At 47.1% G+C, this 27,972-nt stretch overlaps 1 protein-coding gene across 1 annotated transcript in view; it reads right to left on the bottom strand.

Annotated features, from left to right (window-relative positions):
• LOC119465769 (hemocyte protein-glutamine gamma-glutamyltransferase-like) overlaps nucleotides 1–26,366 on the bottom strand; it is a 48,865-nt gene extending 22,499 nt beyond the window's left edge. The window contains exons 1-7 of the mRNA XM_037726230.2: nucleotides 25,967–26,366; nucleotides 21,613–21,792; nucleotides 19,687–19,947; nucleotides 15,136–15,254; nucleotides 14,425–14,532; nucleotides 3,700–3,877; nucleotides 2,832–2,964 (exon numbers count right to left, since the gene is read on the bottom strand). Coding sequence (XP_037582158.1) covers nucleotides 2,832–2,964; nucleotides 3,700–3,877; nucleotides 14,425–14,532; nucleotides 15,136–15,254; nucleotides 19,687–19,947; nucleotides 21,613–21,792; nucleotides 25,967–26,048 — 1,061 coding nt within the window. The 5' untranslated portion in view covers nucleotides 26,049–26,366. The remainder of the gene's footprint in view (nucleotides 1–2,831; nucleotides 2,965–3,699; nucleotides 3,878–14,424; nucleotides 14,533–15,135; nucleotides 15,255–19,686; nucleotides 19,948–21,612; nucleotides 21,793–25,966) is intronic.
• Nucleotides 26,367–27,972: the final 1,606 nt, after the last annotated feature.

Genomic DNA, 27,972 nt, shown 5'->3' with positions numbered 1-27,972 from the left:
TTTCAATTATACGTGCTGATGTTGCAGCTTTCGACTGGTCACGCAAGGGTATTGTACAGCGAAGCTGTTAGCCTCTAGTTGGTCGGGATTTTTCGTGGGCTCGTTCTGTGCTCACCCATAAACAGTACCGTCACCTAGCCGCCGCGGCCACTCACACAGACCTCAAACGGGAGCTGGCAAAGAATTTGTCTTTGAGTTTCCGCGTAACAGAATTATGTTTTCTCGTGTATTCGAATTACAATCCAAAGCTATCATGTGGCGTGCAGCTTGTAAGTCGCACTTTGCGAATTTTCTGACGCGGTACTGCGCGTGTGCAGACCCCTCTGCACATGCGCAGTACCGCGGCCCCAAGAGCTAGGGGGCCCCAACGCTTGCGTACCCCTAATCTAAAGCTCTCTAATGTATCTGTCCTTGATGCATGCGCGCTGTGCCCGTTGCATCTGTTGCACAACGTGTGCTGCGACCGTAATCTGACATTATGGCAAACACTGCCCATTGAGAAGTATTACACCATCAGTTTGTGGTTGTCTAACGTCGTCTAAGGTCAGTTGGGGTGGTGGTATACTTGTCTAACGTCGGCAACAGCTTCGCTGTACGTCCACTTTCACAGGGTGGAATGGAGGCGGATTTTTTCTTTCTCTGGGTCTCTCTAAGCATAGCACAGTCGAGGACCCACAAGCCTCGGATTCTTCTTTTAGCATGGCGTTCAACGCGCGCTCAGGGTTGCCGCGTCAACCGCGGCGGCAGGGCGTGACACGCCGTCGCTCGACAACCGTGGCAGCCCAGTTGCGAAGACCGTTCAGGAGCAGCGCGAGCAAAGAGCATCCCGACGCGTATACAGATGAAGGTGCACCCAACGCGTGCGGTGCAGCTACGGCTCTAGCACTCATCGTAGCTAGTAAGCTGCGCCTATAGCTAGTATAAGAAGAAAGCATGTTGACAGAAGCATAGATAGTTTTTAGTGCAACAATAGCAATTTTCAGTGCACGTAAACAGTAATTGTCACCGAGATTTATCCTGCATGCCGCATCTGAAGGCTGTCATTGATGACTGCTCGCACTGTCGGCTTAATTGAGTGCCGAAGCTGACCGCTCGCGCAGTTCTTTTTAAGCCGACTTTCGCTCGACAGAAGTGGTCGTATGTGCATGCGACAGCGCTGCCGAGTTGATGAGGGATAAACGCCCCGCGATGCGCAGCTGCATGGCAGAGGTGGATATCTGCGCACAGCGCTCCTCTGATTTTGAATGAGATTGTTCGTTACCGCTTTATTCCAGATATCGTGGTTCGGTACAGGTCGGATCGATTGTTCGATTGATTGATTTATTGTGGATTGGAAATGCTGGTAAAAAGTCTAGTATGTCGCCGGATTCTCCACAACATTAAATTGTATGAATGAAAAATGGTGATAGGTTAAGCGAAACATTCCCGTTATTTAGCAAAAGGGGGATGAAAGGGGCTAGTTGGTGGCTGTTCATATGTTCTTGAGCTATGTACGGAAAAACGGAGACAGGAAAACGTGGACAAACGAACGGATCGCAAACTTACAAAGCTTGCACACCGAACGTTTGTCAGTGTTTTCCTGTTTCCGTGTTTCCCTGTCTCCGTGTTTCCATGAATAGCGCAACAAGAAAATATTAGCTATTTGGCAGTTAGCAACCATAAGTGTAGCAGTCACTTGCAATTGTGCATGGGAAAGAGGACCTTGGATAATGTTAAGGTCATAAGGTGATTGGCAGCAGAGTGAAGCGAGAGACTGCGGGCGGTCACTAAGCGCGATTTAGAGGTTCCAAAGGTTTCCGCGCCCGTGCATGTGACGGATCGACTCCTGCATATGCCGGCTCACGTGCTGAACGAGAAACGCGGCTTCTTTTCGCGTCCGGTCAAAGTACGCTGGGCGCGCGCGGGTCGTGTTCACTCTAAGCACTCCTTCCCGCGAAAATGTGTTCAGAGCGCGAGCGCAGGTAGACGAGCGAGCTGCCGTTTAAAAGTTAGCTGGAGCGACTAATGAGTGAGCAAGGATGCAAATGCGAAGTAGATCAGCCGCATGTAGTATTTCCACGCCGCGCCATTTTAGCTCCAAGTACCGCAGTACTCGAAGTACCGCAGCTGCGAGCAAATGACGCCACGTGGCGTGCGGCGCACGGGCGCGTTTATCGTACAACCGTGCGCTGCGGACGCTTTGTGCACGGGCCGCCGCGAGGCAATCAGGAGAGCAACCTTGTGGGCGAACGCTTCTTGAGGTCAGGCGTAAATAGCGAAGTCGATTTCTGGTCTGCATTCAAGCGCGTGCGAAAGGAAAGCTTTTTTGTTCCTCGTCTACCGCTTTCTTTTATGACATTTAGATTGCATCAAGAAGAGTCAACTTCAAGGGTAGCTGGGGCTGTGCGAAGAAATAAATTACGCAGATCAAACTTACGTCTTGCATCTTTGATGTACAACGAAGCTTTCGTGAATCGGCCAATCAAATGCTATCGAAATGTTTATTTAATTCCTGCGGTCTTTATAGTAAAGGAAACCGGCACCCGCGCATGTGCTATTGGGCACCCGTGCTACGCAGTGCGACTCACGCGGCGATCATCGCTAAGAGCTATAGTTGGCGTTGGCACGATGGAAGTATACGTGCCATTCTGGCCCACTGGCTGGAGCATCGGGGTGCTGGTTGGTGCTGGGGGATGGAGGGGTTCGATCCCGCCATGCGGCACGTCATTGAATTTCTTTTTTTAAAGCGTGAGCTATTTGTCTTGACAGCAGCAGCACCTAGCAGCCAAGGGTAGGAAAGTGCGGGAGGGTTCCCAAAGAAAGAAAAGAAAAGGCAAAGTCACCGCACTCACCAAATGCTGCCGCCAACGTATGGTTTCGCTCCATCGTTCGTGAACCTTATGTCGAGCACCTGGCCGCCGTTGTCCGTGTGGACTGACGGGAAGTTAGTCACGACCCGGGACGGTATTCCCATGGCACGGAGAACTGAAACGTACGCCATGCAGACGTCAAACTCGGCGCAGTCGCAAAGGACGGGTCCCTGGCTTAAGAATTCCTTGCGCTTCTCTACCGAATTCTCAGAAAAAAATCAGAACACAGTGATGAAAGGTTGGGGAATTGCTTAAAGAGCGTTCAGGTTCGGCACTTTCTGAAAGTGGTGCCTAAATCTTTAGGCATAATGAAAAGACTTGGACGGAGACTCGAGAGAGCGAACACGCAAGAGCGTCGCGAGTTTCACTGCTTCATTAGTTATATTTGTTCATACTGAACAAAACTTTCAAAGGACTAGCTTGCTGGGAATGTTACCGCAGAAAGAAACGATCGTCTTTGTTGAGCTTCACATTAGCTCAACAGTGGCGGCAGGGCGTTAATTTCACAACATCAGCGGGCGATTTCTTCAAAAGCGGCCGATGTCTTTTCGTGTGGACCCAGGGCTAGAACTTGACCGCCTATCAGGCCATTTTTTTTATTGCGAATGCAGTGGTTCCGCTTGTCGAGCCAGAGTGACTCTGGTTTAGCAATTAAGGGTAAACGTGCGTACGGAGATAATGCTTTCGGCGATCTGCATCTGATGATAATTACGTGGAGGTGAAGTGTCACCAGCAGCACGGGAACTGGGGTATATAGGGAATCTCGTTTCTTTCGACACTGATCCTTATGTTAACCAAATATGAGGTGTTTACAACATGGTCAACTAGGTGTGTGCAGTGGTCGCCTTACGGGTGTTGAGGATAGCAGCGAAGGTGAAGCACTGGCCGTAGAGTACCGTGTTTCCTCCCAACTCCATGTATTGGTTGATGATGGCGGAGGACGAACTCCAGGCGTAAGGGTGGACGCCGTTGGAGTACGGCGGGCTCCACTTTCCTTGGACCACACCGTTGTTGTCTTTGGAATTCACCTGCGGTCCGCGAACACGGTTTAGCTAAACATTAAGCCAAGCTTTCTGTTTAAAAAAATGATACTAAAGCTTGGCAGTAAGCGAATTTCGGACGACGAATTTGTCTCCAAAAAGGTGGTTTCAAGCCAGAAGGAACGAGTTTAGACAAGTCCATTTACTACCCGTCATTGATATGCTAAGTTATCCCGCCATAGTGGCATCCAACGGAGATAGCGTCAAGCTATTTCTCTCTAGTATTCTTACCATTAAACCAGGGTGTCGAACGGAACCCGAACCAAACCGCAATATTGGGCGGAACTGAACCTGAACCCGTACGGATATTTTTGGAACGTGCCTGAACCCGAACCGAACCTGAACTAAAAAAAAAAGAAAAAAAAAAGAAAAAAAAAAACAAATAATGGTTAGCGGTTCGGCACGGAACGGTTCAAGCATATAAGGCAACAACGGGTGCTCAATATATACATTTGCACGAATCTTCGAATAACTACTTCTTCAATCGGTGCACCCTATACTAGTTGTTTGTTAGGACTAACGAGTTGCGTTGTGTGCGGGAACGGGGATAGACGATGGGTATGCGCTGGTAACTACGGCCACCTCGGCAGAGACGCTTGCACTTCTGAAGTTGGCCATGCCAGTAGTGTGCCGCGGCCGAAAGGTTGCTTCAGGGGCTCCGTGGAATCAGCATTTCTGGTGACGCCCCCAGTTCGGCCGTTAGGTCAACTTGTTAGTAAAGCTAGATAAACTAAAACACGGAGAGCGGGAAAGACAATGAACTCGAGGAGGGATACCAACGAGTTCAGTTGTATCACTTATTGCAGCCGTAACAGTGCTGTCGCTAATGAACGCCGCCACCTTCTCAGTGAGCGGTAACCGCGGCGTAAACGGCGCGCAAAGTCTGGTTTTATTACGTGCCATGGTTAAACGCACGCTTGGTTCTTAGGCAAGCAGAGTACAATACCAGTACTTCGAGTTGTAGAAGTTAATCGTGGGGCACAGTGTGCGTGCTTTTAACTTCTTTGTCAGCCCTTAGCCAGTGCAAGACTACGCGCACGTGCAGATGCGCAAGAAAGATCGGCGTGGTTCAACACAAACCGTCCTTGTTCATCGTTCGGAAGCATCAATGTGTTCCCCTGCTTCTAAAAAGGCAGGAATGTTGTATTTAGAACACAGAGGAAGGATGCATCCGATGCCTGAACATCATCTTCTCTATTTTGTGTCCCCGCGCCACCATCCTCATCTTCCTTCCTATACAACATTTTCCCGGTCGACAAAAAAAAAAAAATGTGGTTGATCCCTCTTATATAGGAATCGGTATAGAACACGAAAGTGAAACGTGTCTTCACAGAAGTAGTGTAATGTTTATTGCACATTGATATATAATGTCTATTGGTGTTTTGTGGCTAAAGCGCCCTTAGGCGTTGATGCACCCACGCTGACGCCTGGGGGCACGTCTCCTCCATCACGACTACCAACGTCGATGACCATGAGCAACCGTCGTGCATATGGAAGCTGCACTACGCTGCACACGCTAGCACAACGCGAAAGACGAAGCACGTAACTGACACACTAATACAACGCGCAAGACAAAGCACGTAACTGAATCGTCACCGAGTCAAATCAGCGCGTACAGCGCGTCGTAATTGCAGCCTCCGCGATCAACTTCAGAAACATTTTCAGAGCTAATTGCGGAGGCCACGCTCCGCTGTGCTGAGTACGGTGAACGCCACCTAGGTGGCGTTGGTAGTGCTTCTTGATGCCAGCGTCCCTTCGAATGCTGGCATCGAGGCGTCGTAGTGCTGAGACCACCGAAGCGTTCACTGTCGGTGCGCGTTAGTGTCATAATGCAGTACTTCTCTTTTCTGCTCGTAGGCGGCGGCACCGCCCCGAGCAAGAGCGCGGGTACACGGAGGAGTGTTAGATATATAAGGCGCGTCTGTGTAGCTCTCTGCAAATGCGTTTGTGGCGCAATGGGTTAAACGCTCGGCGATCTATCGTCGCGGACCGAGAGGTCGTGGGTTCGATTTCCAAATTTTGCATGTTTGTGGAACTTTTTCTTCTGGTTTCTTTCTTTGTATTATGTTCTATGACGTATTTCCGTGACGGAAATACGTCATATTTCCGTCACGTCATATTTTCAAATACGTCTTCACTGACGTATTTCCGTGACGGAAATACGTCAGTCTTGGTGGACCCCGGCATAAAACACTTTCGTGTTAAAAAAAAAAGAACTAGTGCTTGCGTAAGCATAGTCCCTGAGCTTCAACGGAGTTCTTTTAACTCGTGCGCTCTTCCGTGGGGGTTGGCCGGTCATTTTGTCCTGCAGTGAAGACGGCTGAGTACTTGACTCACTGCTGGCTTGTGCTGCTATTTCTTGCCGTGACGTAGATGGACAGTCAGCATGTTGTTCACTCGCAGGAAATGCACTACCTTGAAGAGACTCGTCAGGTAGTGGTAAAGTCCATTCTAGAATACCAGGTCGATTGCCTGTGAACTTCTCCGCAGCTTCTGGGTGCATCGCTTGAAATTTGGAGGCGTTCCACACTCGACCGTCATCCAGAAGAAATGAAATTAAATTAAATTATGGGGTTTTACGTGCCAAAACCAGTTCTGATTATGAGGCACGCCGTAGTGGGGGACTCCGGAAATTTAGACCACTTGGGGTTCTTTAACGTGCACGCTGCCCTCGTTGCTCAATAATCTGCTCCGGTTTCGAAAAGCGCGAAGATATTTTCCCGGGAACTGACGACTTTCTCACGCGGACGTAGTCGCCGACGGCAAAGTGTCTTGTCCGGGCTCCGCGACGGCAGTCTGTGTAAAGTTTGGAAGATGCTTGGTTTTGTCTGACACGTTGGCGCAGCCATTTCATCGCTTGTGCTGGATTTTCGTGAAATGAAGAATCCGGTAACCCAACAATGCTTAAGCGTGTTCGTGGCAGTCGTCCGTGCAGCAAAACGGCAGGTGCAACTCCCGTTGTGGCGTGAGGTGTGCAGCGGTAGACCCCCAAATAGTCTGTCATGGCGACACGGATATCACGCCGCTCGTATACTGCCATCTGGACAACAGATTTGAGGACTCTGTTGAACCTTTCTACAAGCCCGTTTGCTTGCGGGTGGTAAACAGCAATGGCGAATGCCACGTTCCTGAAGGAATTCTTCAAATTCAACCGAGCTGAACTGCGGTCCGTGGTCTGAAACTATTTCATTCGGGTAGCCTTCACGAGAAAACACTTGTAGCAGAAAGTTCTTGACCGTCGCCGTAGAAACTTGTCTTGAAAAAAAAAAAAACTTCTGGCCATTTGCTGTGATAACCAATAAGCGTCACTGCATAACGGCATTTGATGGGAGCTTGCTCAAATGGGCCAATAATATCAATGGCAATCTTCTCCCAAGGGTTGTCAGGGAAAGCTACTGGTTGCATAGGTACTGCGGTTGGCCGTGCTGATTTGTCACATGACTGGCAAACAACACATGTTTTAACCAGTTGTTCTACGTGGTTATCAATTCGAGGCCACCAGTACAACTCTCGCAAACGGCTTTTCGTACGACTGATCCCCGGATGTGATTCGTGTGAGACTTCCATCAAACGACGAGTAAGGATACCTGGAACTACGATCCTGTCACCACGGTAAAGCAAGTCGTGTACAATGGATAGTTCTGCACGTACATGAAAATATGGCCTAAGATCCGCTTCTAGAGATTTTTTATCCGGCCAAGAGGACAAAACAAAGTCCATGACTTTTGCGATTGTACTGTCAGATGCACTCTCCGCTTGTAATTCAGCAATGGTTAACATCGGAGAAAGAAGGCAAACAAACTCATCTTCGGCAACCTCATTGGTTTCTCCTTGCAAAGGCAGTCGAGACAGCGCATCAGCCACCACATTATCGCTTCCCTTACGGTACTCTACGGTGTAGTTGTAACAAAGAAGTCGCGCTGACCAACGTGAAATTCGCAATGGCCGATGTCCAACACCTTTGGTTGACAGCAAGGTGAGAAGAGCACTGTGGTCGGTTCGCAAGACAAAGGGGCGACCCCAAAGGTACACGTGCCAATGTTCACAGGCCCAAACACATGCTAAGGCTTCACGTTCGCCTGCAAAGTACTTCCTCTCTTGTGGGCTCAAGGTACGGGAGGCAAAGGCAACCGTCTGTAGAATTCCCTTGTTATCTTGTTGCAGCACAGCGCCCAGTCCATACCCGGAGGCATCGGTCGTGACGATGGCGGGTAGGTTCGGGTCAAAGAAATGTAGAACCTTGCAAGTTGTCAGCAGTGATTTCAAACGGACGAAACTCTCTTCGGCAGCTGGTGTCCAAGCAAATGGCTCGTTGCCTCGAAGCAATGCCCGTAAAGGTTCCACAACATCCGAAAAATGGGAAAAGAACTTGGAATAAAATCCCGCCAGACCAAGCAGGGAACGAAGTTCATTGATGTTTGAAGGCGCCGGAGCTTCTTTCATCGCTTGGATAGATGACGCTAGTGGAAAGAGTCCTTTGCCGTTCACAACATGTCCCAGAAACGTTAGTTCCGTGACGTCGAAAACGCACTTCTGGTTGAGCTTCAGGCCCGCTTTAGAAAGTCGTTGCAAAACGATGCGAAGATTTGAAAGATGGTCTTCTTGAGAACGACCATATACGATAATGTCGTCGATATAGAAAAGTACACCTTTGCACCCTTTCAGTATGAGATGCATCATCTTTTGAAATGCTGACGGGGCTGAAGCCAAGCCGAAACATACTCTCTTAAAACAAAAAAAGCCCGTCGTGCGTGATGAAGGTAGTCAGATCACGACTCTCAGGATCGAGCTCTAGTTGATGGTAGGCAGACGCCAAATCCAGTTTCGAGAATCGCTTGGCGCCAGCTAAGCTGTGCAGCAACTCGTCTGTCTGTGGTAGTGGAAAGCTGTCAACAATTATAGCTTTATTGGGCTCTCGCAGATCAACACACATTCGTATTGAACTATCCTTCTTGCGAACAACCACTATAGGAGAAACCCACTGAGAGGCGTCAACGCGCTCGATTATGTCTTGGGCTTCAAGTTTCTGCAATTCAGCCGACACTTGTTCACGAAGGGTAAACGGCAGCCGTCGTAGCTTGCTGGCAACGGGTGGCACGGAATCACGAACCTTATCAGCCGACACTTGTTCACGAAGGGTAAACGGCAGCCGTCGTAGCTTGCTGGCAATGGGTGGAACGGAATCACGAACCTTAACTTTGTGTTTGAATCCTTTGGCAAGTCCGAGCTGTTTGTCAAAGAGGTGTTCATACTCTGAACGTAGCTCAGCTGCAATGTAGGAGTGCTGGAGTCCAATGCAAGACTCTGAAGCGATTTACCTTCAACATTCATCTGTAGTGCCGCAATGGCGTCTAAGCCCAGTACAGTGGTGCCTTCAGATACAACATACAGAAGAATACAAGCAGTTCTGTCTTGGAACGCAGCTGAAGCGACAAAACATCCTCGAACTCTTATCTTTGACTTGGAATAGTCGAAAAGCTGCACTGAGGTAGGTTTCAAAGGGTAAGTGCTTGCAAAAAACTGGTGATAGAGTTCTTCAGTCAGGATAGTGACAGAAGATCCCGTATCAACTAGAAACGAGATAGGATGACCTTCGCACAGCGACGGATGCGTAAATGCCATGCTTGTTTCCATTGACAACACAAACTGTTTTTCCGTTACTCTGGGAGCTAGCGTCGTCGTCGTCATCAACTTGCCGAACTTTAGCTCAATATCCAGACGACCTACACATAAAATATAAGTGGCCAATCCTATCGCAGCGACGACATCTGCGCTTGCGGGCCTTACATGCAGGACTGTTTGCAAGATGATCAGTCGCTCCACAACGATAGCAAGCTCGAAGGTTCGTGGCACCTTGTATGGGATGCTCCGATGCTTTGGCTTTGCACTTATTACAAGTTGTGCGTTCATTTGGTTGTTCAGAAGACCTAGAAGAGCTTTGCGCTGCTTTAACGTGACGAACTGAAGCATCGTCGAAAAATTCCTTCGCATGACTCACGGCTTCTTCGTACTGATTAACAATTGTTATAGCTCGTGAGAGCGTCAGTGATGAGCCCTCAAAAAGTAACCGCTCACGTAAATGATGATTCGTCGTTTTCGAGACAAACTGATCACGTAGCATCTCATCAGCGAGGCTTCCAAAATTACAGTCTGCAATGAGGATTTGTAAAGCAGAGACGTATTCTTCCGCTGTGTCACCTGCATGCTGAGCATGGCGACTGAACCATTGTCGAGCCACGATGACGTTGACTGAACGCTTGAAATGATCCGAAAGCAGGGCGATTGCAGAGTCATACGCGTCATTCGTCGACCCGGTGTCACCTGTGCTGGAAGGACTACTAACGAGAGCAGAGCCAGACTGCAAGTCCGCTGGCTTCAGTGTAGATAAGATCCGCTGCCCCTCCATACCAAGACATGTGAGCAGGATAGCTTTTCGGCGTTCGGCTGGAAGCCAGAAGCCACCACGTACGTCTGAAAGGTCTGCTTCCACTGGTCCCGTGGGACAGCCGGATGACCAGGCGAAGGCAGAAAAGGCGGTGGCGGTTGCAATCCCGGAATGCTCATTGTGGTGATGCAGCAGAAATCACCAGGACTGTTGCACTTGCATGGGTTGAAATCTCGTCGCCAATATGTTGTATTTAGAACACAGAGGAACGATGCATCCGATGCCTGAACATCATCTTTATTTTGTGTCGCCGCGCCACCATCCTCATCTTCTTTCCTATACAACAAGGAAACTGCTCGAAATGTCAAATGCTGGCTTCTTTATTTGCTACAAAATAGAAATTTGAAGTTGTCATTTACGGAATACAATGGTGAATTCGCGCTGCCTTCGAGACCATAGATCACATGCCACAACTTGCTCACCACCAGTTCTGTAGTAAAAACCTGAAGCAAAACGAACATACTCCGATGCTGTGTGGAAGCTACGCAGACTTTACGCTGACGCAGGGATTCTCACTAATTACTTCTGTCTTCAAAATGTACATGAAAATTCTCCCGCATCTCTGTCTTTCATTCATAAATTTCTGCCTCCTCCTGTTGAAGAAGGCAGAAAGCAATGCGGACATTATGAAGCCATGCGGACAAGTCTATAGTATACCATGCAGAGCACTGCGTGGGCTCGGCACGGTAACCAATCGTTGACTCAGGCCCGGGCCGGGGTCGGGTCGGGCCCGGTAGATTTATTAGCAACTTCGCAAAACTGAAGGCTATAACACTGCAGCCCTAATACTACTAATAAAATTTTAGGTTATTTGTGCCAGTCACTTTCTGGGAAACTAGGGGCAGGCAGGCCACCATTATACAGCAGCGATACGCCGCACAGATACTGTACATTAGCGGCACTCTTCGGGGATCACCGCGCCCAGTATACGCTCCACTTTTTAACGCGATTAGCATTCTTTGCCTATTTTAAGCACTCTATCTATCGATCGATCGATCGATCGATCTATCTATCTATCTATCTATCTATCTATCTATCTATCTATCTATCTATCTATCTATCTATCTATCTATCTATCTATCTATCTATCTATCTATCTATCTATCTATCTATCTATCTATCTATCTATCTATCTATCTATCTATCTATCTATCTATCTATCTATCTATCTATCTATCTATCTATCTATCTATCTATCTATCTATCTATCTTCTTACACCATGTGACCCAAGTTGTCTACTAACTTGAGCCACTACGTATGTACTCGGGGTCGTGTTCGTTCCATCGTCGTCATACAGTCATAGTTGTAGTGATGCCCTCGTTGTCATTCCAGCTTGTTCTTTAGCTTTTTCTCCTTGCCTTCCCCATCATATTACGATGGAAGTAAAATTATTATTAATATTAATATTGTTATTATTATTATCGTCGTCATCCCGTTGTCGTCATACCACCTTCGTCATACCATCATTCTATCGTAATCGTGCTGTCATCGGCATACAGCCGTCGTCCTGCCATCATGTTCATGGCCCACCCCGGCGAGCGAAGGTCATAGCAAAGCGGGCCAAGCACGGAGACTGTGTATGTCGCATATAACCGACAAAAATTGAAATCTCAGACCGACCCATACAGATTCTAAATAAAGATGCTTCCGGAAACACGGTGTCTCCATACATTGCATGAACGCTAATCGCATTAACCGCGATAGTCATCTTCAGATGCGTTCTACCGGAATCGTTTCATCTTCGCGACACCGCAAAAACTCTGGTCAAGGTTATTAATACATCGGATTCGTACAGGTGATCGTAGCAAGATATTTGTATTGCAAATATCGTTGAAGAGATTGGGAACTGTTTGTATGGTGCGAGACTCGCTACAAAACAATTCCCTAGACTGTATTCAGTTACGTAAGGTATCCTTCGTATAGGATATACCTTGCCACAGGAGGAATCACTGACAAAAAAAAAAATCTGTAGAAGCTATATTGCTTGTTACATTGCGTCTACTACATTCAGCCCCTGTATAATACCTTGCTCTTGCTCTTTTTCATAATTCCTTTTTTTTTTGGACAATTATTATGTATTGTCTCACATTTTAGTCCTATTTGGGGCCTGTGAGGGAATTGTAAGTAAAATAAATAAAATAGGAGTGGTTACATTTTTAATAGCAGAAGACATGCCTAAAGGCTGAGTCGTTAACAATATCTTTTTAATGCACAAAAATATCTAGACTTCAGGAGTCATTGATGTACCGCTTTGTTTTGCCTTTTGCGTGATTATTTCAATGGAAAAACAAAAATGAAACCAATTTCAAACGCATTTTTAGAGTAAAGAATTAAAGTGGGAGCAAATAAATTGTGGAATACTCATCGGCAAATTTGCTTGTGTGTTAAAGCATAGTGCAACTCGCTACTGGTTTCTATTTAATTTTATCATTACTGTTGAAGTGAGTTGAAAAATCTACCCTTGTTTACCGCCCGATTAGTCCAACGACTTAAGTTTGCGCTTCCCTGCTATGCCCATGGTTCTTAGATGAATAGTTTAAGTCAACGCGGATGCTGCAAATTTTTGCAACGTTGGCGATAGGGGTGTGTAAAATAAAAGAGAGCTAAGAAAATTTTATTCTCGCCATGAATTTTCCTTTCAATGATGTTTTCACACATCCAGTGGCTTGTATATGTTTTTCTAGAACTACGCGGGTCCCCTGCGAATGTACGTGAACAAACAATCATATAATATCCGAAATTGATGTACAAGAACACCAAACAAAAACAAGAAGAGCAACTATTGCCTACTGCTGTTCATGCACGGTGCTTACCTATACGTGCCCAAACAAAAGCAGGGAGTTTGAATTTGCTCATATTACTCATATTACCAAACACAGATGTCTAAATTGCCGATTAAAAAATTTACGCCAATATAAAGGAAGCCGAATGAGGCATTAAAAATGGCTTGTTCCGTGTAACAATATGACTGCACATAAGCATTGCTAATGCGTGTCACCAATTTCCATTTATTGGAGCTAAAAAGCTTCTATAGTGGCAGTGTATTATGACATTCCTGAAAACCAGTAGACTATTGTATTAAGCCTTACATTTGCGCCAAGTCATTTGGCTCGAGTTACATCACTGTACCTTGTAATTATTATTTAAAAGTCAAAAGTGGGATGAAATGGCGAGCGGTGAATACGGGAATGTGCCTCTGCTTCGCCATATATTGCCGCACAACTATTTAGAAAGTGTAGTATGGTCGTTCATATCACACTCTAACGCACAAGCATGTAATTTTTTTTTGTCTCTTACGAACTTATTTCATTTTTAGAGCACCAACTCCAGCGGAAAACATGACGCAGTGAAATCACTCTCCTCAAAATAATCAACTTCTTTTTGTATATCCTCCATGCTAAAGAGTAGGTACGCGTTGAGCCCGTCTCGGTGGCAATTGTCAGCCTGCTCCCTCCCTATTTACCTCTCTGTCTATTGTATATGCGTGTTTTCATATCGAGTAACCGAATAATAATCTGTGTGTGTTCGGCTAGCATCTTCACAATAACGGGAGAATTCGACCATGCTCCATTTAGGCTCCATGGCTAATAGGTCGAACCGAAACAGGCCGGGTACGGGCCTGGTTTAAGATCACCGGGCCGGGCTCGGGCGAGCCAACAGATGTCACTTTCAGGCTCGGGCCGGGGCCGGGCCCGGGCCTGAAAAAATTGCCCGTGCAGTGTTCTAGTACTATGCAGCATATCGCCATGGAGCAGGACAAAATGAACTGCGCCGAACCGGTTTGCCAACCGGTTAAGTGTTGCGAACCGTTATAAATTTTATTTCTCCGATCCGGACCTGAACTGGAACGAAATGGGAGCGCGTTGAACCCGAACGCTAACCGAACCGGTATTTTCTTTTCAGCTCGACACCCTGCATTAAAGCCTATGGCTCATGCCTCTAGCCTTCCTTTTGGCTTATCAAGGACATGAATCCCGCGTCGCCACTCGTGCTGGTCGGGAAAGTGTGTTGACTTTGCCAATGTTGCTCCTACGTGCTCCTACGTCATGTGGTTTGTGTGATGGAATGAAAAAAAAAAAAAACACTTACTCCGGAAGTAAGCGCCCGCGACACGGCGATGGGATTCCCCCTTTGCGACATCGGCACCTCACTGATCTTTAAGAGGAATTCAGCAGTTGGCAGCGATGCTTTCTCGAACTGAAAGGAACCAGTAAAGAGATTTTGTGCGAGACAAGCTTACTGTTTGAGGTTACGCACTAATCTTCCGAAATAAACAAGCACACACATAACATTCGAGCGTCATTGCGCATCACGTATAGAGTCTGGCAAATCTGTTCTACGGAAAGTCCTGAAGGTGGAGGAAAGTTCACGAAAAGGAAACACTGACATCCACTCGTCTTGTAGCACGAAACTCCAAAGGAAGCCCATACGTGTTTCTCAGAAAGAGAAGCCCTATCACCTATATAACATCGTGTAAGGCAGATATTACTGTCCTATCCGTGCATCTTAGCTTGCAGCGTAAGCTCTAAAGTGAAAGCTAACGAACATTCTAACGAGAATAGGCGACACAGGGACAGGGTACACTGTCCGGAACAATGTCCCAATTCTTTCCCTTTTTTTTTAACATGGTGCGTGCCACCAGCCCTGTTCAGCGCGCAGTATTGCACAATCATCTCTTTCCAAGAAGCACGAGGAGGTCTTCATAAATTAGAGGAGGGACATCTGCACCCACTGTGACTGTCCGCGTGAGACAAAGAGTAGAGCAGCGGCTTTCCATTATAACAGGAGCTCGCTTCGTACCTGCCCGTAGTACCACTCCTTGGGGTCGGGGTGCTCCGCCTGTCCGTGATATATGAGGCCTCTATCTTGCATCACGTAGAAGCCCCGCGCTTGATCGTTTTCCATAAACACGAGGTCTCCTGCGAATTGCGATGTAGTGTAACACAGGTGTTCAGCAGTGTATGAAGGGATCAGTTCAAAGGAACTCCAAGTTCGCCGTTCATCCACCTGAGAGCATTTTATCAGAGCAAACCTGTTATATATATCGGCACAACGGCGGATTAGTGTGACCGACGGGGCTTCGCTTCCTCGCTTCCGTCATATTTTCACAGATGCACCTCATGCTCACAGCTCCACGCCGTCGCCATTGAAGGCAGTCTAGCCCCTATGCACGTTTTCCAGTGTGCTACTCTGCGCCTTACATGTGCATTTAACGCATACGGTTTAATGTACATTTGTACACTTGTACGTTAAATGTACATGTACATTTAGCGCCATTACATCAAAAGAAATACGTTATCTCTACATAGTTGGCGTCTTTAATAGTTTGGGTATGGCTTGGGGACGATAAAAACAAGATTATACTGATCACGTTCGAGCTTGTGATCACTCGTTGAAAACGCACAGGAAGTTTCTTTTTTTTTTTTTTCGCTTGTGGAGGCAGAGTGCAGGAACACTCCTACGATATTTAAGATATTTCCAGTGCTTGTCGTCTCTTGTCTGTCCTCGTTGTGTTCTTCTTCTTCACCGGTCTTATATATATATATATATATATATATATATATATATATATATATATATGTTGTGTTCTTCTAATGTGTTGTACTTCTTCACCGGTCTTATATATATATATATATATATATATATATATATATATATATATATATATATATGGCTCATAATGGTTCGACGCGGGTGGATAAGGCTCTAAAGAGCGATAACGGCTTGTAATGATCGGAACGTCATCAGCGCACCTGGCACCGCCACCTGCAGTAGAACCAACCAACAAGAGACAGTGCCCCTAGTAAATGTTGCATGCATTTAATTAATTCCCTATACATCTCCCTCGTCATTTCACCCCACGTCCACATCCGCTGCGGGCTATATATAACATGCGTGAACATTGCTTCTACTCGCCTCTTCTACGTCGTCTCGCGCAGGTCTCACTCAACATTTCGGTGTTGCAACCACGCTTCTCTGTTTCACGATTCTTTCGCGGTCGTTCTCGCAATTATACGAAACACACCAGCGTACAACGAATGAACACGACGTCGTTACTACGAAATGCTTACGCATCTTCCAGATAACTCCCACAGTAGATTCTGTGAATTTTTTTATTGCGGTAGCAATTATATGGACACTCCAAGAGCATTTCTGCCGTCGGCGTCGCCGTGAGGTTCCGTATAAAGTCCAATGGCGATAAAATCGTCGCCGCGTGCCGTACGCTGTGTGTGCGAGTGAAAGCGTACGAGGGTGAGCCGGCAATCGCGGCTCAATGCGGCGCACGCGAGGGAGGAAGGCAGGCCGGAAGCGTGCGGTCTTATTTCGCGTGAGAGGCACGGGGGCGAGGCGACAGAGAGGGAAAAGGAAAGGAGGGTGCGTTCTGTTTCGTCGGCTGCTGCTTACAGCACGGCCACGCGGGCGCCGTATCTTGAAAGCGATCTGCGATGTGGGCGAAGTGCGCACCCGCGCGGGCCTCATCTTCAGAGCGATCTGCGTTGGGGACAAAGTGCATGCGCCGAGTGCCGTTAGCTTCGTATGCGCAGTGCTTTCGACGTACGCGTTCAAGCGCGACGAAAGACAGCGCGAAGGTCAAATCTCCCGCTGCTGCTGGCGCGCTTTCTCCCTCCGGCGTTTTCACAGCGAGTATCTGCTGTCATGAACGAGATGTGTTCATGTTTACCTGTGCGCGCGTGACACCCTGCTTGTCTATTTAGTTAGTGAATGTTTACAACTTTATACGACCCATTAAACGGCTATCCTGCTTCGTATAGCTCTCTACTAATTTGCTATCGCAATCGATGCTTCGCCTTTCGGCGAAACTGCGACTTTTTTTTCTCTATTAAGCGCGCCTAAAGTGTATACGCAACATTCTAGGTGCGCAACATCTTGGTCTCAACTTTCAGCGCTGCTTACACCTGCGTTTAAGAATTTTTTCGCCTCGAAAGTGTCTGGACCTGTGTAGCGGACGCCTTTAAAGCTGGCTTCTCCACAATAAGAGGCACTGTGCAGAGATGTCCACCTGTGCAGTGTTTTTTTCGTTGTGCAGGTAGCAGATAGTGTAAGTATCTATGCATGCATGAAAGCGACAACGGCAAACATTGTAGTGATGCAAGGATTATTATTATGTAAATGAGCAAATATACAAATTTATACCAATCGACGTAGAAACGGTGCTCCGTACATTCTGAGGCTGGTGCTAAATGTATTTTAGGAAATCGGGTGCCTGGATGCGTCATACGAATCTAATGCAACGTGGTTCGATTTCCGTGCATGGCGGTCGCATTCTGATCCTCACAATCCCTGACATACACAAAAAGTCTATATGCCTGTTTCAGCAATATTCCAATTGACTCAGTCGCACATGTTCGAAAGATTTCCATATTACACTCAAGTATTCACAGATGCATCTGTACACAGCAACGGTCAAGGCGATCCTCTCCAGCTTTTTTCTACCCTTCGACTCAAGTACGACGTATATTTCATATACCCCATCCAGCCTCGTCAACAACTGCGGAACTAGCAGCGATTAATGTTGCACTGAAATACGTGCTAGAGGAGTTACCCAACTCGAAGATTGTCATCTGTATGGTCTCCCACGCTGCCCTTAGCAGATTGCAACGCAGCCAGATTAATTGCCTAGTTGTGCGCAGCATTACTGACTCTGCAAACAAAATTTCATCACGTGGGGTATCTCTCGTTGCCCCATGGATACCTTCGCACGTAGGAATCGCCGGATATGAAGAGGCTGATGGGCTGGCTTCAACTTGCGCTCATAATGACTGTGCTTGCCCTGAAATTTTGTGCAAGCTTGATGGCGCTCGCCTGCTGATTCGTCGCCACCTACTCAAGCAGCATCCGGACCAGCGCGTCGCAAATGGAACGTTCTCGCCCCGTGTTCGCGGTCGAGGCTTGCCTCGTCGGCGCTAGACCGCAACTACCGAAGCTAAGAGTTGGCTGTGTGAACGTGTGCGAACGTTTATACAGACAGCGACGTGTGGCCAGTCCATCGTGTACGTCTTGCGGTTGCTGCGGTACACTTCAGCACCTGATAATGGAGTGTCCCGCTTTCAGTGCGCAGCGCATGCCGCTAGTGAGGGACTATCATCTCCTTGGCCTGCGGTGTACGACACTAGACGTATGTTTGCACCCCAGTGGTTGTGCGTCTCGACGCGATCAGGCTCATCGCGCTCTCCTTGCGTTTCTAGAATTAACTAACTTAGGTTCACGTTTCTAACTCAGAGACTGTTTCTTCTGTTTACCGTTTTTTAGTAGCGTGACCTGCAGTGACTGGCCCTACTGTGTGTGACCTGTACTTTGTGTTATACTTTATTCTTTGATATTTCTCATCTTGCTCTTTCTTTCCTCCCCTTCTTCCTATCTTCCATTTCTGTGTTTCTATCTCCTCCTTTCTAAAGAGTAGGCCGGCGTTGTGCCCCTTCCGGTGGCAAATGCCAGTCTGCTTCTCGCTTACCTTTTCCTGTCAAATATATATGTTATCAAGTCAAATAATAATAATAATCCGCGCGTAATGCAACATCTTTTGTGCACCGTACATTGAGCACACTTTAGAGAACTCCAGGTAGTCAGAAATATCCCGTGTCCTTCCTCCACCACGCCGTTTCTCGTGGCTTCTGTGTCACTTAGGTACGTTACAACCGTTTTTTTTTTTTTTTCACCAAAGACAACTTCTTCTGTTCCCTTCATCAAAGCGACATCTAGGGACAATTATAAAGAGCTAAATCTGGCCATAACTATGCTCCGGCTCGTCAGGAATACATGAACTTCTAATCCCCGGCCCTGAGACAAGGGAGCAAAGCGCCCTCCCAAACCTGCCAGCGGCAGCAGCTGCGTTGTTGGAGGGGAAGGGAAGCGGGAGAGAGGGCGAGACATCCGATGGTGGTTGAAAGAAGCGTTCGCCAACGGGCTCTCTTTTGGAACCATGAGACGCAAATGAATTAGGTTCCTCTATCATCACCTGTCCGCGGCAGGTCAAAGTATTCCAAGCTTTATAGCCAGAATCGATCAAAATGCACGCGTCAACGGCAATGAGCAGAGGTCGCCCATGCGTGCTGAATTCATATTGGTTACGTTTGCTCCTCGACTGCCTGCCACCTGCTTCTCGCAACCCTTTTCTTGCTGCACTCTTTAGAAGCTCTTATTCAATGTGATGGTGAAAACATATCGACTGCGGTCAATGCAACCTTTATTTCGCGAAGCCTATACGGATCACTGGGCTCCTTCGCCCATCGTCTTCCTATGTATTCGTTATTTGATTTCTGCGTACGTTTCCATGTGCTCGCGCGTATAGGTGTGATAGATGGCACGAGGTGCACCGGCAAACACGCTCACCATTGTGCCAGGGGTTGAATAGAATGTAGAGGGATTCCCTGACTCGGAAGTTCTGTCCGTCGCCAGTGATGGTGAGAATCCAGCGGCCTACGCCGGCCGTTACAGGGATCTGGATGCGGATCAGGCGCAACGTGCCCTCCTGATTCGCAAGGGACAGCGTCCATTGATCCTGGCCGGCTGCGGGATGCGTGGAGACAGACTGTGGGTTCCCGGGCACCGGAAGCTGCACCAGGCTGCCGTCGCCGGGCTGCGGATTGTCACCTGCGCGAGGCAACGCGAAACTGTCGCACCGTCGCGGGAAAGGGCGCGAAAGCTCGTGCACTTCGCTATGAAGTGTGCATGAGTTCCAGCCGAAAAGGGGAAAGAAAAATCGTTTTGTTCTTTTTGTTGCAGTGTCGTTTTCTTCGTGAGGTGTCCACTGTTTTCTAACTTGTAACAGCCCAAGTACTGGAAGCAGTGTCACCGAGGCTGTGGTGTGACACTGCTCTACCTTTTGCTTTTGTTTGTATAAGTCGTAATGTAAAGAGGGTACGAAAACTTACTGATAAGCAGGAAAAGGGCATCGTAAGAAATATCTGCTTTCTTTCCCCCCCTTTTTTTTTCTTGCAGACCAGCGATATAAGCACGTACTGGATGGCCTGCATCCTTAGGATTGCAGAGAGAAAGGCCCCAAGGTAAGGAGATGGAGAAATAGGAGACTGAAATACATGAAAGAATTCGATGCTCTGTTATTTCAAAAATTTGATTGAAATAAGAACTTGAAGAAAATAATTTGATACTTACAATTGTTGCTAAAATTCGATGCTACTTATTTGATGAAAGTGATGAATCGATTTTATTTGAGTTAAGGCAGTAATTTTTATTTAATAGGTTTTGTGACAACACTTTTGGGATGAATGTTCGACTTACTTATACGATTTGACTTACAGTATTAGTGTAATCTTCGGTGATATTTTTTTTTATATCTGTGGCGTTTGTTATTTGGAAATCTCTATGTGGAAAGGAATATCCGGCGCCAATTAAAGGTGCCACTATCTCTTAAGCATCGTATAACGAAAAAAAGGTTAAAAATGACCTGCATCGATATTAGTGCCGGTACAATAGGTTCGAAGAAATTTACTTCACAGAAGCATCATGTGGGCATGTCCCCTGATACGATGATAAGTACCAAAAAACGTACCAGCTCCTTACCTCTCCTTGTAATCACCGCCCTAGAGCAGTGGGAGACTGCACTGCTCAGCTCAGGCCCACATCTACAACTCCGGGTCGTCCAGATGGCCGAAGACGCCGCCAAAGCGCGAGGCCTGGCTGCCGCTTGAGCACGAAGAGGACGGGCCCTCCCACTCCCCTCCTCCCTAAACCCCACCTCGGACAAAATAAAGTTTACTACTACATCTCACAGAAGCACTTTTTGAATCCGTTCCTAATGTCGACGGGAAGTTCGTCAATGACTTCCTCTCAAAATCTGTAGCATAACTTGCATCATCAATGGTACGCAGTTGGATCAGCAATATAAAATTGAAAGAAACGGGGACTATCCAAGTCGCTTTTTCAGCTACGCACAAATTACAATTCATTTTCAGCGGTGCAGCCAATTAAAACTTTACCGACTTCCCTGCTCACGTTTTCTTTTCTTTCCTGCACCTGACTCTCTCTCTCTCTCTCTCTCTCATGTATCCGATACCTTCTTTCTCTGCGCCTCCTCTGCCGGAACCAGCACCATAACTTACGTCACTACAAACGCACATTTGAATTGACGTGTGCTCGTATATTGGTTTGCTAAAATTGCATAGAGGATCGAGTTTTAAAAATGCTCGCCAAGTGAGTAGTTTCTACGTTCACCAACCGTGGTCTTGAAGAAAAATAGTTGTATACGTACGATTTTTTTTTCGGTAGTCATCGTATCAAAGAGGCATGTGTGGTTACCTAAACTAAGGATGATGGCAACGTTCGACGCGGGAGCTGTGACGCCGAGCTTGAAGGCGAATCCTCGTCGTAGCACGAGCGAAGGTGTGTTGCCGCGGAGAATCTTGAACGGCTCCGTGCGGTGTTCGACCGCGTTCTCCTCCAGGAAGAGGTTGACGCTGACAGCATCCCCGCCTTGAGCTGCAGCGCGAGGGAGACGATTTTGAGAGCCATCGCACACCTCAGCATACGTCACTGATCTCGTGTTTCTTGCTGCCCTTTGAGGGTCAAAAAAAAAAAAAGGCTATCAGCATTTATCGCTAAAGCATACAGGCTCCTTTTTATGAATCCCTAAACATTTCATTGTCCACAGACACTAAGAACGTGTGTGGCCTTTAGAGTGTTGCGCTACTAATTAGGTATTTTCTTTAGGATATATCTGGAGTTATGGATCCGCAAAATCTTTATAAGGAATATTGAGTTCCTCCAAATACTGTGTGCCTAAAAATCTGGCTCTACCCTTTATGCGACGGTCTTCAAGGGTGCGAGTTTCGCCCGAAAGGCGAAGCATGGACTGCGATAGCAAATTATTAGACAGCTATACGCAGTAAGGATAGCAGCTTTATCGGCCACATAAACTTGTAAACATTCGCTTACTAACTAAATTAATAAGGCCGGTGTAACGCGCGCACAAGCAAACATGAACACATCTCGTTCTATGACCGCGGACACTCGCTGTCAAAACGCTGGCGTGATGAATCGTGGCACAGCAGAGAGCGAATTGACCTTCGTGCTGCCTCTCGCGTCAACGCGAACTAAGCGGCAAGAATACAACGCTCACGAAGCTACCAGCCTATCAACAGTCGGCGCACTCTATCTCCATTGCAGCTCGCTTTCAAGTTAGGGCCCACGCGGCCGCGCTCGGCCGCGCCATAAGCAGCCCTGGCCGGAGTAAAATTCCTTGGAATTAAATCTTCTCACAGCGGCCTTGATCTTTCGCAATACACGCTACAATTATGCTATCTCAATTACGCTGAACGAAGAAAACAGAAACGTACTATTGAAACCGGTGCACACTGAACGCTGGCGATCTCGTGTTCCCTCTACATTCAGTGACCAAGATTTTTGCACTGGTAACATGTGTTTGAATTGGTGCACCCTAGCGCTTATGCTTCAAAAGTATCTGATCATAGTAATATCACAAAAGCAGCATCTTACACAGTGCTTTAGTAATTTAGCTATCAAGGTAGACACAACATTGGACGCCATACGCGTACTTCAAGATGTCCCGGATTCCGGAGAAATATATGAACCTGAAGCCTCCCACTTCTCGGAATTCCCATGTGTGCTTGAGTACCCAACACCACTCTTCTCTCCCGCTAATTGTAAGAGACTAGGGTAGAAAAGCAGATTAGTTTATAAGTCGTTTATAGATACTCGGCGGTAGCCTATGTACATTACCTTTATAAGTGATGTAAATATAGAAAAATATATGATGGAATGCGGCAGGCATGAAATATCTTCAGTACCACCATTGAGCCACATTTACGCTAACCACAAGAAATAAAAAGACAACTAGTATTAAACAGTTTGCAGAACAGTGCTGTGTACAGCGCACAGCGCCGAAATAGTACGAATATTTCTTGCTATTTCTAACGAGGAGTCATCGAAACCACAGACGTATCAACGAGAACTCTTTAGAAGCAATGTACATGGGTTTAATGCTGACATTATCCTCTATTTAAAATAAGTGGACAAGATCGCCACTGTGCCTTGCGTGTAATGTAACGGGAACACATAGCCCACTTAATTTGCTCTTACAACCAGTTCACATTAGAAATAACTGACCTAACTTCCGCCGTGAGTACGCATAAGAGACTGTCATGCCTGTGCGTCCCGCGCAATGAAGGCACATTTAGCCTTCCTGAGAGGCACTGGTCTCAATGAGATACTTTAAGTAGTTTGTACGTTGCGTGTTGTGGTGTGTTTTGCGTTTGTTGTGTGCCTGTGACGTGCAATGTACGTGTAATTTCATTTCCTATCATTCCCACCTGGAATGGCATGCTAGGGTCAGTATTCACAATGAGCACTTACGCTAAATTTGTTCGTAAGAGAAACTGCAAACCAATCCAGATGCCGGGCATATTATTAGCGAAGGAAGCTGGCCAATGGCAAAGGGCACTTAGGAACGAAAGGCTTAGAGAATTTGGCCCCAGGTGTGCCGTTAGGCAGACTTCTCCAGGATTCATTAAAGAGCCCCCTATCCCTGTCTTCTATTTCAAAGCTTCCGTAGAGCACCTCGAAATTCTACCAGCGCCTATTTTCACTGGAGCTGGTGGAATGAAAACATTTTCTCGTACAAGAACAGGGCCCGTATCACAAAAAGTCCATAGGCTACAATTGTTCGTAACAGAAAATTTCACCCAATCTTGACGCTGGGCATGTTATCTGCGAAGGCAACAGGCCAGTGGCAAATATCACTTATGAAAGAAAAGCTTTGTGCAATCGGCCCCAGGTCCTGTTTTCAGAAAAATTCTCTTACTGTTCGTAAGAGTATAGACGCCAGCCAATATCAATGTTGAACATACATATTATTAGGGAAGGAGGTTGGCCAAGGCTGAACAGCACTTCCTAACGAAAAGCTTTGTTAATTTCGGCCCAGATCAATAATAATTTGCATCCCTAATGATTGTGTGGACATGCACTTTGTATTAATTTATTTCGGTAATACTGCTCATTCTACCGTTGCAAAAGAGCTGCCGTGGGCGTCAGTCGTGATGTCAGCGTCGCTGAATAGGAACCTTCAGGCACTGTAATCTATATTAGCGACTTGATAAAGTGTAGCGAGTTCATCTGGATCGGACAGCAGGGAGGTTTTGTCTCTTGCAAGTTTTGTGTCTTCGCGCATTCTTACACACGTAACATTCAACCACGTAACTCCTTCATAACACGTTTCACAACACTGAAACTTTGAAAGGCAATAGATCAAGCTGTGTGGAAAGCTGCTTGCTCTAGCTTTTCTTTTTCGCAGAAATCGTGGGAATGCTTGTTACATAGGCATTCCCGCAATCGCTACACTTAATTATCCTGATGCAGGAGGCAATGTTGTTATCGTGGTGGGACAACAAGCGACCGAACATGTGGAGAAGCAGTCTTTTTTTCCTTTTTATTTTTTCACGATACTTTGCAGCTATATCATCGACAAGTGCTTTATTCTTACGTTGTGTCGAGATCTGTTATCTTGATTTATGTGAAATGTTTTCTCGGTTGACTTCATGTTTGCGGTACTGACGGTATGTTTGGTGCTTTAGACTTATAATTTTCTGACTGATAACAACAGCGATCTTCAATATTTCATGAGTATAATATGATGAGTCTAATTCTATGCGTGTATCTAATCGCGCGCGTAATTCCTTTCTGCCACTACTGCGGGTGTCGTGATTGCACTTGATGTGACGACCTTTCACATAGTTGTCATTTGTAGGCTCTGTAGTTGACCTAACTTAAAGTTGCAAACCGCGGTGCTGCGCATGAGAAAGAATGAGCATTCATTATTTACAATATAGCCAGGGTCCAACCTTTCACTTATATTTCTATTTGATGTTAGGAAACTAAGTTCTATTCGATATCTGGAGCCGGATTTAAAAATTCAACATGCCTGTTCGATGCGATACAAAAATTGCACTAGCCGAACAACACTGCTTGGGGATATTCACGCATAAGAGGTACGAAGAAGATTTTAAGCAGAAAACCAAGTTATGGGGAATACTAGACGACGAGATCAAGGGAAATACCGGTAGGCTAATCAAATGGGTATACTGCGTTTGGCCACTACACACAGGTAGACCGACAGATATATTACAGCAAACCAGAGGAGCAATGCAAATGGAGACGACAAAGGGAAACGTGTCGAAATGATTAGGGGTTTGCACAGGCCGGTTTATCTGGTGGATCAGTAGCAGCGCCTGCATTTGTCGCTAATCTGATGACTGGTAGAATATAAGAGAGTGCGTAACAAATGGGTTACTCGCATAGAACTCGCATTTTAGCATCAGTTCTTATGCTACTTTATGCGCCCACTTGCAAGCTGTCGCGCCTCATCGCCACCACAGCATGCTATGAAACCGAGTGTGTTGTGTGGTACTTGTGCAGGGTGTTGCAGGGCAGAGAAAAAAAAAAATTGGGCACTGGTCGCATGGCAAGTGTACTCTCTCTGGCTACAGATGTTAACCAAGTGATCGAGTGTTGGGCACATCGTATAAAACTATTAGCATGTCGCCTTGGTTGTGGCCAAGACGTGATACGAGATACCGCGGCCTCCTATCGGGCTCGCACGCTGAAGTGACACACACGCTCAGCGTGTGCCCGTACGTACCCGAAACCTCTGCAAGCGCCCACCAGAGGAGGAGGAATGGGCCGGCAAACGCAGCGGCCAGGCGGCGAGGCAAGCGGGGCATTACCGGACGTGTCGCGTGAACTCACAGGACCAACGGAAGAACGGTGCTGCAGCATGTCTAACGCGAAGCCATCGTCTACACGGCCTCGGCGGCCTCGGAACGTCTTTGCGTTGATACTTGGAACGGAAGGCCCAGGTAGGGTCAGAGTCGTAGAGCTGACGATGCGCGTTCTGCCCCACGTGCTGTCGCACGCGCACAGCCACGGCCGAGGGTCCAGGCGCAGGTTCGGCTCCGGTTAAGGTTTCATTCCCAACGGGTTCGCGAGCAGCGAGTGTTTCCGATCGCTCCGCCGGAGACGATCTGGCCGCCTTCGATCGCTTTTCGGTGTCGCCTCGCCTTCGGGATTCGCAGAAGGCGTTGACGTTTCAGCGAAATATATTTTGCCCGGTATACGCTCGGGAAAGGGAGGATGCATCGCTTTCGGCGGTTCTTGTTTCCACGGAGATGGCGGCGCGCAGCTGCCGGTTCAGGTGCCTGCCGGTTTGTGTTAATCGAAATGGTGGTTGTTTATTTTGGTCCCTTTTCTTTAACCATCATTTTAAGAGGATGTCGGGTCGAGAAGCAGAGAGGAGAAGAGGAGTTTGTTTTTTAAAGGTTATTTTCTGCGGGCGATTTTTACTTCTCGCGAGCGGGTGTCGCTCAATTGATGTCTGGCCGTATTGAATCTCTTCGGCCGTCTATTGAACCTCTGCGCGCCGACGATGAATCGTCACTTGATTGAAGACGACGAGGCGGCCGTAGATCACTCTGACGGTTCCACAAAAGGCGGCGCGTGACGCGCGCCGCGTTCGGAGCGCGCATGTCTTCCCGCGAAGCGACAGCAACTGTTTTTCTGGGCCGCAAGATTGTAACACAACCTATCTGCGCGCGAAGCTCGGAGCTGCCCAATAGAAACGCGCTGCGGGCAGAGGCGACAGCGCATCGCTTTCTTCGCGCACCTGCTCGTGCACTGAGACAGAGAGTGCAGCGGCCAGACCATGTTACGCGCCTGAAGATTTAACGCGACAACACGCTTTATTTAACGCTATTAACGGTTCTGCTTGATATTTGACACCCCGCTGTGGGAAAGTGTTAAGTTTTCATCTTCCCGCGCCGATCGCAAGTGGCGCCGGCACCGATAAATAACGACGACCGATGCCGCATCTTTAGGGCCGTCACCTCCTCTTGCTCTATATTTTTTATACACTTTTTGTTACTCGTTTATTCGTTCGTCGCCTTTGTTTCTTTTCCGAACAAAGGAAGGATCAAGAAATGGTGTCCTGCTTTTAATAGCGGCCTGTTGTATGTCACGTGCTATTGCAAGTAAGCAGCAGTGAATATGGACTCTTTATTACGTGCGAACAAGTCTTGGCTGAGGGCTTAATTCCGCGCGCATGCGCTAGTCCGCGCCAACATAGTTGGCTCATGTTATCGTTTGTTTCCTGTGTTACGCATTGGCTAACGAGTGAAAGCGTGCTTCCATGTAATTTTAGGCTTTGCGTTAGTCGCATCAGGAGTTTCTTCTCCAACTGGAAGGAAGGAAGAACTCTGCATTTCGCCACTTTCATGAATGCCCCCAAACCGATCTTATACAATGAATTTCACCAACGCACCACTGCGGATGTTACCATTTCATGTTACCATAAGTTTAGACTGATAAAGTATGATTTGCAATCTCTATTCTCGTTGAATTTGTTGTAGGAGGTTGATTGCTACCAGAAAAAGTGCAGGTGCGAACTTTTTTTTTTTTAATTTCGTGCCAAAACCCCAAAGCCATACGTCGGTATGACGTTATGGATTTTGAAGTATTTTCTCGTATTTGGGCAATGTTGCGCAGTAAGATTTCCCGAAGCTCACTCACTTTTCTGTTTGGCTTCTTTAGCTTGCAGTGGAAAACAGCGCGAGAAACAAGGACTGAGACACACTCAACTGTTTTCCCCCACAC

This window comes from Dermacentor silvarum, chromosome 1 (genome assembly GCF_013339745.2).
Source record: "Dermacentor silvarum isolate Dsil-2018 chromosome 1, BIME_Dsil_1.4, whole genome shotgun sequence".
Lineage (NCBI taxonomy): Eukaryota > Metazoa > Arthropoda > Arachnida > Ixodida > Ixodidae > Dermacentor > Dermacentor silvarum.
Note: the sequence above shows the minus strand (reverse complement) of the source record. Positions and strands in the feature narration are given on the sequence as shown.